This window comes from Pristis pectinata, chromosome 33 (genome assembly GCF_009764475.1).
Source record: "Pristis pectinata isolate sPriPec2 chromosome 33, sPriPec2.1.pri, whole genome shotgun sequence".
NCBI classification, from domain to species: Eukaryota; Metazoa; Chordata; class Chondrichthyes; order Rhinopristiformes; family Pristidae; genus Pristis; species Pristis pectinata.
Window position 1 is genome coordinate 11,126,237 of NC_067437.1, and position 12,274 is coordinate 11,138,510.

A 12,274-nucleotide genomic window follows, 5' to 3' on the forward strand; every position below is an offset into this window, starting at 1 on the left:
GTTTCCTTGACTTTCTACTTTTTACCTTGATCCTTCTACCAGTTTCCTTGACTCCATGTTCCCCATGTTATGGACCTTTCTGCTTGGGGAAACACTGGTTACAGTTTGGGATTGAATAAACCGGGTAATTGGCAGGACAAGTCCTTGTATCAGGGAAAATCTGCTTTAACTTTTTTTTGAACGGACCCTTCCACATGATGTTGTTGAATCCTCTTTGCCCAGAACCATGCGATTTCCACCACCCCCCCCCCCCCCCCCCCCCGTCTTTTTGTGTGTATGTGTTTGCCGGTCTAATTGCGATGCGAGGGCTGCATTGGGAGCTGAGGGCACGTACAGTTAGAGTGACGAGAGAGGCTGGGAAGGACTGGCTACGCCTTCTTCGTGCTCCGGAGCCTGGGAGCTGTTCTTTTCACCATCCGAGAGGGAGAGAGGAAGAGAAGGAGAGGGAGAAGGACCGGGGACAAGGAGAAGGAGGAGGAGGCGGGGGGAAGAGACAGAGGAACAGGACAGAAACAAGAGGAAGACTGCGTCTCCGGAGCGAATCTGTGAACAGCAACGCCTGAAAAAATAAGGAGCTGTTCATTTCAGCACCAAAAAAAGCCGCTGAGCAACTCTATGTCTTCACGGACCATGAGCTGCATGGCGAACATCTCCATTCAAGTCTGAACCTCAATCATTTTCCTTTTGAAAATACATCCACGAGCAACCCAAAATCTTTACGACATCAAACCGGGTGCTACTCTGAGAGCAAGAGAACCGCAAAAATTCATGGCGTTTGGAATAGCTGTAAGAGAAAGCCTAAAGACGGTTGCATCGATGCGAGCTCCATCTCCCTAAACCGTGAGGAAAAGCGGCTCCACGGATAATGCATCTCATCTTTATCTTTCTCCTGAAGATCTCTCAGAAATAGCCATCACTTATGGAAACTGGGGATCAGAATTTTAGAAAAAAGGATTAACATATCTATTTTTGGGGATTTGCTTTGTTTTTTTAAGATATAGATAAATATATATCTCATATATATATATATCTATAGAGCATATATATTGGATTGGAACTGACAGTGGTCTCCCTGCACACCTCTTGATATCTTTGCTGCCCGATTCGTTTTTGAAGGGGGATATTTTCTCGTCTACCTGAGAGAGAGAAAGAGAGCGAGAGGAAAAAAAGTGTGTTGTGTGTGTGCCCGAATATAATGAAGAATTATGGGTCTGTTTGATCGCGGTGTACAGATGCTTCTCACTACTGTGGGCGCTTTTGCAGCCTTCAGTCTAATGACCATTGCTGTGGGAACAGACTACTGGCTGTACTCTAGGGGGGTTTGCAAAAGCAAGTCTGTCAGTGAAAATGAGACCAGCAAAAAGAACGAGGAAGTGATGACCCACTCTGGATTATGGAGAACTTGCTGTCTTGAAGGTATTTCATCCCCCACCCCCCTCCCTCATATCCACCATCTCTGTTCATGCGCTCCTTTCCCTCATTCCCCCATGTTTATTGTATATGGGAGACCTATGGCCGGACATGAAATGAATAGCAAAAATGACTTCCCTCAATGGTGCTTTTTTGACGCATTCTGCATCTTTCCACTTTCCACCATCCACTCTCCTGTTAACATATTCTGCAGTAAGGTTACATGCTGAATACTATATGCTCTTCCAGCCTCCAAAAATCAATAGATCGAATCAATCAGGGGTATTTTGGTAATCGGAAAGGGAATCGTTGGAGGATCGTGTCATTATCCACACATGGGGATCTTTGAATGAAGAATCAGTTTGTTGGTTAATGAAATATTAATTCCATTCTTTTTTTCAATAAAAGGGAGACATTGATTATTTTTCCCTCAATAGCTATATTATTGCATTAAGAAAAGAAACAGCCATTTTGGGTGTGTCAGAATTAATGCTTATCAAAGACAAAATGGGAACATTTTTAAGGTTATGTCTGCTTTTTCGTGTGTGTGATAAATAAAATGAAACGCCTCCCGCTCCCCGCAATATAAAACAACAATGCCTCCTGGCAAAATAAACAGTCAGGATCGAAGGGAGTTTTGAAACCTGTGCGATCGGTGTGACACGAGGAGAGGGAACAAGCTGGGGATTTAAAAAAAAATTAAAAGGGAAAATGAAGAAAAAGGAGCAAATGTTCCCAGGGTTTGAGGGTTCATTTTTGCAAATAAACGTTACATTTTGATGCACCTTAAAACGTCCACTATTTGGGAAAGAGGGTCTGATTGCAAAGGGATTTGCATTCCGGGTCCCGGAGAGGGAATCAGAACCCCCACCCCCCTTTTCTTCCAAGGTCCCGATGTAATTTTGCTCTCTCCGTCTCACATGGTTTCCATGATACATTTTAAAGTATGCCCATGTATCTTAATCTAATCGCTGAAGGCGGTCAGTTGTGATGGAGTGCTAATAGTGGCACAGTTTCATCAGTGGCAGGTTAGGGTGCGGTGGGGTGGGTTGGAATTTTCCCTCTGGAACGGGGTGAACCGAACTGCAACGAGTAGTTTGGGGAGGGGGAAGGAAAATTACCTTCTACTGGGATAAATTGGGAGGCTGAACAGTGAATTCATATCGTTTCCCCCTTGGGCTGGAGCCTCTTACAATCAAAAGATAAACCCCCTCCTCCTCCCGAGCATTTTAAAGAAAAAAATTATAAAAATCAGCCTTAAAATACATTGCTAAAAACAGTAATGACGTCACCATCGCTGTCATTTAAAAAAGCCAAATATGACTCATGGTCGTAAACTGAAAGACCCAGGACTTTTTGAAAGAAAAATCTATCATTTTAGTCTATTTAAATATATGTTAAACTTTACCCACTGTCTAGATGCGTTGCTATTTTAACCCTATTTATATTTTGTAAATGTAAAAATTATTTTTACAGACTTCTGTTAATCTGTGACTCTTCCAAAGGGTGCAACAGCCGTGCGTTAAGCGATAACACTTTTTCAGATAGATATTGCCCACGGGGTGTCTTGTGTTAACTCGCGATCCACTGCATTTGAAATTTGCATTGTGTTTGTGCTTGTGTTTTTTTTTAACGTAGAATCAAGTTTCAGCAGGGTTGTTGTGGATCTGGGAACCGCGTGTAATATTTGTGTTTTTAATCTGATGTAAAGCGAGGAGGTGGATTTCAGATGCCGTCGAGTGTGTTTTGACGAAGTCTGCTTTTTCTGGTATTGTTACAGCCTTAGGATCAAAGGGCCAAGCATAATTAGTTTGCAAACCTTCAGGCTTTTGAAAGGAGTTTTCACAATTCTGTGCTAATTGGTGACACAGCGGGCTGTAGAATCGAGTCTATTGCCCGCTCGCTGCCTCAAAACGGACTAGGCAGTCCACGGCGAAAAAAATGTCACTTTTAACTTTATCTTTGATTTATGAAATGTGATTTTCCCCTGCTTGAAATCTTATTCTTTCAGAGGGAGGTATTCTTCGGTTACTTTTTACGGTCGCGGGTATTGGGAATCAACTTTCCTTCTTAAACCTTGTGCTTGAATTTGGCTCTTGTGTAAATATTTCCCACATGTCAAAAAGGTGGATTTCTGTCCTATAATTGTCACCTTTTAATATTGGGAATCTACACTGTTTTCTTGGGTATCATTGTCTGCAGCTGCATCTGCGAAGTGTTGCGTGCTTGGCTGGTTAATATAAATCAATTTCTGGGATACTCTGGTCTCTGCACTAGACTCAATGTGAAAGTGAAAAAGAATCAAGTAATGAATGGGATTTAATGTGTTGGATGTACAGTCGGTGTTGAACTCAAGCCTTTTGGACTTGTATGTTCCTGTTACAGATATTGCTCGCCACCAGTTCCGTGCACGATATTTACTACCATGCCTCCTGTGCACTTTCCACAATTGCATCTTACAGATTGCTTCTGTTGATCAAAAGCTGCCATGTATTCAAATGTGACAGGATGCATCCTGTGAGGCTTTTATAGCACAGTGGTAAATGTTCTGATCCTTTTATCAATGGGCTGTGACCAAGAGGTGGGAAGGAGAGAGTGACTGTCTGTTCAGAGCTGGATTTCACTCATTTCTTCATTTGTTGAAATTGCAGTGTGGCTGTTAGATATGGGAAATGGCCGTTGCTTCCATGGTTGGAACACACTATTGAATGGGAAAGTGTCTCAGGCGATTTACTCTATATCAAATCCACACTGTCTCTGCCCTGATAATATGTGATAGGATAGGGTAGAGGGAGCTTTACCCTGTATCTAACCCTTGCTGTCACTGTACTGGGAGTGTTTGATAGAACAGCATAAGAGGCAGCTTTGCTCTGTGTCTAACCCTTGTTGTCCTTGCCCTGGGAGTGTTTGCAGGAACTGTGAAGAGGGTGGGTGCTTTACCCTGTGTCTAACACACACCATCTCTGCCCTGGGAGTGGCTGATAGAACACTATAGAGGGAGCTTCACTCTATGATTAGAACCTGTTGTCCCTGCCTGGGGCTGTTTGGTGGGACAGTATGGCGGGGGCATTAATCTTTGTCCAGCCCCTGCTGCCCCTGCCATGGGAGTATTTGAAACCATAATGTAGAGAAAATTTAACCCAGGCTGTGCCAGTCCTGGGAATATTTGTTGGGGCAACAAAGGAGGGGGGGGTTACTCAGTATTTAACATGTACTATTGCTGCCCTAGGAGTGCTTGATACCACAACATAAAGAGAACCTTACTGTGTACCTAACCCGTAAAATACAAACCATCCAAAGTCTCATCCATACCATTCCCAAGACAAACATTCCTCAACTGATGAATGCAAAATATAAGAGAATAATTTCACATTGAAACAAGCAGTAATGACATGATCTGTTGTGATAAGTTAGATTTCCATGTTTTGGCTATTGATGGCTGTGATGTGAGGTGCATGATGTCTGTTGCTGTTTGTAATATCACAATAAGATGGCTGCATTTGGCGGAAAAAGAAATTCATTTCTAGAGATGATATTGCAGGAACAGGGCTTGTGTTTGAATGTAAATTAGTCGGCTGAAAATTATGATGGAGATGTGCAGAATTCTTTGTTTCGGATTAATCTAAATGTTACCAAGGGAGATATCTGTACACTTGGGGATGTCAAGCAGCCATGCATTTAATGCAGCTCTCTCTGTCTTAACTCTCTAGGCAACAGGCAGCCAGAGAGCTGACCTCTTATGTTGAAACCTCTGCTTAATGTGACGCCATTAAGTGTATTTCCATTGATGTCATCGCTGGGGGCTGAGGGCTGGAGGTGATGGCAGATGCCCAGATGAAGGTCTGGGACACCACTTCTACTTCAGATAGCCTTCATCCCAACTCCTTTCCCCATAACCAGCCACGAAACCTAGGAATGGTTAAGAATTCCAGCATTAAGGAAAATTGCTTTACCATTGGCAAGTGTTGTTTAAGTTAAGGGAATAGCTATTTCCAAGTGAATGAGACTTGGCTGATCAGCCACTCTCACCTATCTGAGACTTTGCCATGGCTCCCTTATCCCTACAGGAGATTACTATCACTCGCTTATCCCTGTTGGAGCTTTCCATGGTTTCCTCATCCCAGCAGGTGATCTCCCTCATACCTACAGGAGAACCCCAGGGCTTCCCATCCTTTCAGGCAATCTCCATGTCTCCTCCATCCTGAAGATCTCCAGGGCTCTCCTTCCCATTGGGAAGTCCGCAGATCTCCCCATGCCTGTGGGAGATTCCAGGGTTCTCTTATCCCTACAATGATCCCCTCCACCCTCACCCCCCCCCCCACCATCCCTACAGGAGGTGCTCAGGGATCTCCCATCCCAATAGGCGATTCCCAGGGCTCTCCCATCCCGACAAGATATCCCCTGTCCCACTCATCCCTGCAAGAAGTCCACATAGCCACCTCATCCCTACAGGGGATTCACTGCCCCCCCATCCCCTAAAGGAGGTCCCCCCAGGGCTCCCCAATCCCTCTAGGATATTAGCACTGCTAACCTATCCCAACAGAAGATCCCCACATGGCTCTTCCATCTCTTTGAGAGATCAACATGGCTGCCTCACTTTTGTGGGAAATGTCCATGGCTCCATCATTTTCCACACGGAAGGGCTGGAGCCTCACATTGACAGTGATTCTTCCCCGCATTGGTGTTTCGTCAGGAAGCTATCCCTTCGTCTTCTTCCCAAAGCTCCCTTCTCTTGTTCTGGTATCTTTGGGTTTCTGCCCAACCACTGTAACATATAAACCAGCAGGCACTGTGCATCAGAGCCCTGTCATACCTCCCCAGTCCACTTTGCACTATTGGGCTGTGCCTGGGTTCCATGTGGCAGAGTTCTGTATTTCATCAGTAGTGAAGCTTTGAAAGACTGGGTTAAGAACTGCTCCAGATTCAGAATTTCATTATTAATCTAGCAGCCTACAATTGGTGGGTTTATTGGAATGGGTAGACATATCCAATGATGTGCAGAAGATACTCTGTCACAGTATGGGACAAGCATATTAGAGCAGTCTTGAAAGCAAAGTTTGCATTTCTATGGTGACAATCCCAAAAGTTACCTCCAAAAGGTGCTTGAGTCTCAGAGCCCCTGTCCTCAAATAAGCTGGAGAGGGAAGAAGTTGCTTTGATCAGATCCTTGCACTCTCTACCAACACTAAGGCAGGGCTTCAGGGGCAGATGAAAACAGGAGTGTCCTCATAGATTTACCAGAGGTATGTGACACTGCCAGACTCAATGGTCAACTGGTGAATCTCTCAGGGATTATCGAGTACCATAAAGCTTACAAGATTTTTATCCCCTTGGCAAATAACTATATCTAAAACGGCAACAAGACCAGCTGGGCACAAACAATCAATAAAGACCTTCCAAAGGGGTCAGTTCTTGCACCAGCCATTTCCAGCTTCTGCACAATTGACATGGCTCACATTCAACCTTGGAAGTTCATCTATGCCAATGGCATTGCACTAGCAACATAGGCATAGGTGCCAGAAACAAGCAACCAGAAAGCTCACGAGCACCTCTTGTTTAAATGTACTTGTTTGTGGGACATGGACATCACTGACATTTATTGTCCATCCTTTACTGCCCCCAAACTGAGAAGGCAGTTGAGAGTCAAACACATCGGCAGGTCTGGAGTCACATATAGGTCAGTTTGGCTAAGGACGGCAGAGAACCTGGCGTTATATAGGTTAGTGAACTGGATGGGGGTTTTTACGATAATATATATAGTTTCCTGATTACGATTATTGAGACTAGCTTTTTTTTCAAAAGAAGTTCTAGATTTTTTTAATTGCATGAATGTAAATTCCCCAGTTCCCATTGTGGGGTTTAAACTCATGACTCTTGGTAAATATTCCTATATCCAATAACCACCACACCGCCCTACCACACACTCACCTGGATACAATTTCCGGTCTTGTCTTCTCCAGCCCAATCCAAGTAAGTTGGTGATCTTAACATTCCACTGAACAACAAAGAGGTGAGAGGAGAACCTGTTGTTTTCTTTTGCAGAAGATGGCTCGTCCCTGAGCCTCACATTGAATGGCAGAACCATCCCTCACCTTCTGACCTCATCTAATAAAAGTGGCCCACACGGGTGAAACCCACTGGAAACATCTTGGGACATCATGGAGGAGCTCAGTCTGGACACTCCAGCACTGCCCTGTGTATAGTCCGCCCTATCTCATGGTCCTCCAGTTGTTACACATAGATCACAGGTGTGCAGCTAATTTGCCACCATGTTGACAATAACAGGGACCCTACAGTCCATTCCAAAGAAATAGCTGATCTTTGCAGCAATTACAATGTCCTTCATGCAATGGAAAAGTCACAGTCAGTACCAACCTCCCCAAGTATAAAAGTGTCTAAAATTGTGCTCACTATTCTGGGGAACAGTAGTCACTGTCCCATTGTGCAGATGGAAGGAACTCAGGTACACACCTAATTCAGGGACCATATCTCATCAATGACCTTTTACTAGGGGTCACTAGCCAATCTCCCAAGAAGGTGGTGGACAGGCCTCAACTGAACTTGCCACAGACAATATGTCCACTAGCTCCACAAACAGAAGGCACTTGGTGATCCAAGGTCCAACTATGGTCGTGGAGTTTCCCAAAACAAGGAACGTGCAACATCAAAACTTGTTGCTGGAGGCACCAAGAGGCCGTCAAGTGAATCAATATCCCAAGTGGGAGACTTTTTACATCGTACGAAAGAAGGAGTGAGCTTCACCCATCGCAGGACCACCCGAACAGCTTTACAGCTGCTGATCAACTTTTGAAAAAGTAGTGACTGGTGTAATGTAGGAAATGTTTCAGCCAACCTGTGCACAGCAAGATCCCATGAATAGCCTCTAATAAAAACCAAAAATGCTGGGAAAAGCAGGCCAGGTGGCATCTGTGGAAAGACAAATGTTTCAGGTCTGTGACCTTTCATCAGAACTAAATATCCTGTTTTTCGTAATATTGGACGAGATGCAAATAATGACCAGGACACCAGGAAGAACTCCCTTCCCCTGCTTTACTTGCAGATGCCACAGGCAACACTAGCATTATATGTCTATCCCTAATTGCAGTTACTCAGTCAATATATACCCTGCACAGTACACTGCCTCATCAGTGGGTTTGCAGTCACGTATAGGCCAGACCAGGTAAGGACTGCAGATTTCCTTCCATGAAGAACATCAGGTTTTTTTCCTTAAATTCCATTTTTTAATTTAATTCCCCAGCTGCCGTGGCGGGATTTGAACCCATGTCTCTGAACCACTGGTCCAGAATTCTGGCTGCTAGCCCAGCAACTTAACCTCTACACTGCCTTACTGGTAAATAGTTCCAGGTTATTTTTACCTGAGAGACTCTGTTTAGCATCCCATCTAAAAGACAGTACTTCTGACAGTGGAGCATCCCCTCAGTACTGCTCTGGGTTTTTACATTCGTATATGGAGTGTTTAAATAAAGGGGTGACGTGCTCGGTTATGGCTTACTCATAATACTTCAAAATATTAATTGCTGGAAAATGCCATAGGCCAGCCTGAGGTTATGGTATTATAGAAAGCTGTCCTTTTCTTTGCCTGACCTTTATAATACCTCCTGTATACAAAATATGTCCAGTGGTTGTCCTGGGAGAGAGTAAGCTCACTGACATTTACAAACCAGTGGAGTGAATGCTTCAGGGCTGATTTCTTCAAGCTGTTATGATCTTGGCAATGACTGAGACCACCATTTTCATTTAAAAATTAGATGAACTGACATTAGTAAGCAGATGGAGGTTTGCTGTTGAAGTTGGCAACAGCAATTTGCATTTATGTAGCACCATTAATGTGGTAAAACATCCCGAAATGCTTCATGGCAATGTCATGAAACTAGAGTTGACACTGAGATACACAAGAAGGACATAGATGCAATCATAAGCAAGGGGTGCCAGCATCTTTACTTTCGTAGGAGGTTAAGGAGGTTCGGCTTGTCACTGAGCACTCTAACAAACTTCTACAGATGTACTGTTGAAAGTGTCTTGACTGTTTGCATCGTGGTCTGTTACTTAAATTCTCTGTCTTTGCACAAGCCTTCGGGTCACCTGCCCTAATATCTCAGGTCAAGTTTATTGTCATATGCACAGGTGCAATGAAAAGCTTACTTGCAGCAGCATCACAGGCACATAGCATCAGATACACAACATTCACGAGAAAAACATAAATTAAACATAAATTATACAAAATTATGGAAGAAAGAACACAATTAGAACAAAAAAAACAAAGTCCATTGCAGTGCAAAGTGATCATGGTGTAGCTATACTGAGGTAATGATTGGGGTTGTGCCGGTTGGTTCAAGAACTAAATGGTTGAAGGGAAGTAGCTGTTCCTGAACCTGGTGGTGTGGGACTTCAGGCTTCTGTACATCCTGCCCAGTGGTAGCTGTGAGACGATGGCATGGCCCGCGTGGTGGGGATCTTTGATGATAGGTGGACCCAACAGTCAGTGCTGTGTCTTAAATTTGACATCCTTGTTTGTGGTTTTTAGTGTGTCTGTTTGGAGATCTTCCTTGGTGTGATATTTGCTGTGTGAATTAATTACCACTGTAATGGAGTTCAGGGGGGTGAACCAACTTGTTTCTGCAGTTAAACCTTGGAATTAAATCTTGTGCAAGCTGTCTTTTGTTTCAGGGACTAATAGGTCTTGTGTAGGATAACTAAAAGACAACATAATTTAAAAAGTAAATATAATGCTCATCATTCAGAGCACTTTGGTTAGCTGTTGGAAGCTGATTTTTTTGGCTTTACGATAAGACCGGTTTATGTCCCCAGGACTGAAGGTAGTATTTGGGCCTTGGATTTCAAGTAAGGCCCAATTTATGGCCTTTGTGTTGATAGTAAGGCTTGGTATTTGGGTATTAAGTTTACAGCAAAGACTGGTTTATGGGTTTGCTGGTGGAACTGTAATTTCACATTAAAGGGTTCCTCTACGGTCAATGTAATGACACTTCTATCCTTGCCAAGACAGTGAATCATTACAACACTATTGCTGAACTGTTCTTACTTCCATATTTTAAAAAAATATTTCATTTTCCAAGTGTAGTGCAGGGCATTTGGTGTAGAGCAATTTTGTAGTCAGAGTGGCTCAATATTCGATATATGCATAAATTTGATTGGTTACCAATCCATTTTTTGAGTATACCTCCTATCATTTACATTTGAATTTAAAATGGTGCAGATCGTGAACTTATTATCTCAATAATTTGAGTGCTCTCTATTGGTCACTGTGATAGTAATTCTATTCATTCCTCAATGTTCAAATACCATACAAAAACTGTGAAACAGCGTTATTTTATGATTCAATGCTTTGCCTTAAATAACAATAAACTGTACAGTTAGATGTATTTGATTTAACGAGAAAACCTCTACCCAGGCCAGCATTAGATTTGGATTGTAATACAGGTGATCCCTCACGAATGCCCCCAGTTATGACCAATTCAACACTCCTTTTAGGATAATATTATCTTTAGCAGATTTTTCTTTGTAAATGAAAGGAGATTGACGTAAGTGCTGTGTGAAGAAACTGGGAAATAAACAACGGAAGATCTTTAAGATTAGTCATTGAGGTGTATTGAGTACAATCATTCTGTAAGATGGGAATGATTGAAAATGGTTTGATAAGGTTGGAGACTGAATTGAGATTCAGGTAAGCTTCCTGTGAAGGTACAAAGAGTGCATGCAATCTATGCTGCCTCTTGTATCCAACTCATTCAGGATCATGGAAGCTGACTGAAAGACAAGGATTCCCAAAGTATTGTCCTGGTGTCGCAAACAGACTCTGAACTGGGAATGAAGGCTATTGCTTTGCAACCAGAAAAGCCTCAGATAGTCTTTCTTGGACTACCGGGATAGGAGCACAAGAACAGAAAATGCAAGAAATATTTGTCGGGAGAGCCCTGCCGACTATTGACCTGAAATGTTGACTCTGTTTCTCTCTCTGCAGACACTGCCTGACCTGCTGAGTATTTCTGGCATTTTCTGTTCCATTTCAGATTTCCAGCGTCTCCACTTTTTTGCTTCAGGTATGGGAGCACAGGGGCTGTGTTACTAGGGTAGTAATCCAGAGCACTTGACGAATAGAGACATGAGTTCAAATCCCACCTGGGGGAGTTTAAATTGAGTTAATTAATTATAGTAGTCTGAAATTATAAAGCTAGTATGAAACTATTGGATTGTCATAAAAACTCAGCTGGTTTGTTAATCCCTCTGAGGGAAGGAAATCTGTTTTTACTTGATTTGGACTATATGTAACTCCAGACCCAATGTTGACCCTTAACTGTCTCCTGAAGTGCATAGCAAACCATTCAGTTCAGGGGCAATTAGAAATGGGCAATAAATGACAGCTTTGCCCATGTACCCACATCCAGAGAAGGCGTTAGAACCAAGCCTTGTTACAGAGAGTAATACAACACTGAAACAGGCCCTTCGGCCCACTGAGTCTATACCAACCATCTACACATTTGTAGCTCACCCAGTCACAGGGAGAGCATACAGACTTCACAGAGACAGCACCAGAGGTCAGGATTGAACCTGGGTTCTTGAAGCTATGAGGCAGTTGCTCTACTGTTTGTGCAACTGCGCCACCCCTTGTATTTAAAGTTCTTATTTCTTACAGTCACATCTATGCATGGTCTGGCCTCTCTCCTTATCAATCTGAGGAAGTCCGCCCTCTTGACAAATAGAGACATGAGTTCAAATCCCACCTGGTCTAGTCTCTTGTGTATCCTTCAGCGTATCTTAATCCATTCTTGGCTGACATATCTTCAGCTGCCTCAAACCCCAAGTTCTGGAATTCACTTTAAGTCTA

The 12,274-nt window shown here is 43.2% G+C and overlaps 1 protein-coding gene across 1 annotated transcript in view; it reads left to right on the top strand.

The window, feature by feature from the left end:
• The first annotated feature begins 367 nt into the window (after nucleotides 1-367).
• The window catches only part of cacng2a (calcium channel, voltage-dependent, gamma subunit 2a), a 119,868-nt gene continuing 107,961 nt past the window's right edge, over nucleotides 368-12,274 (top strand). The window contains exon 1 of the mRNA XM_052043128.1: nucleotides 368-1,416. Coding sequence (XP_051899088.1) covers nucleotides 1,206-1,416 — 211 coding nt within the window. The 5' untranslated portion in view covers nucleotides 368-1,205. The remainder of the gene's footprint in view (nucleotides 1,417-12,274) is intronic.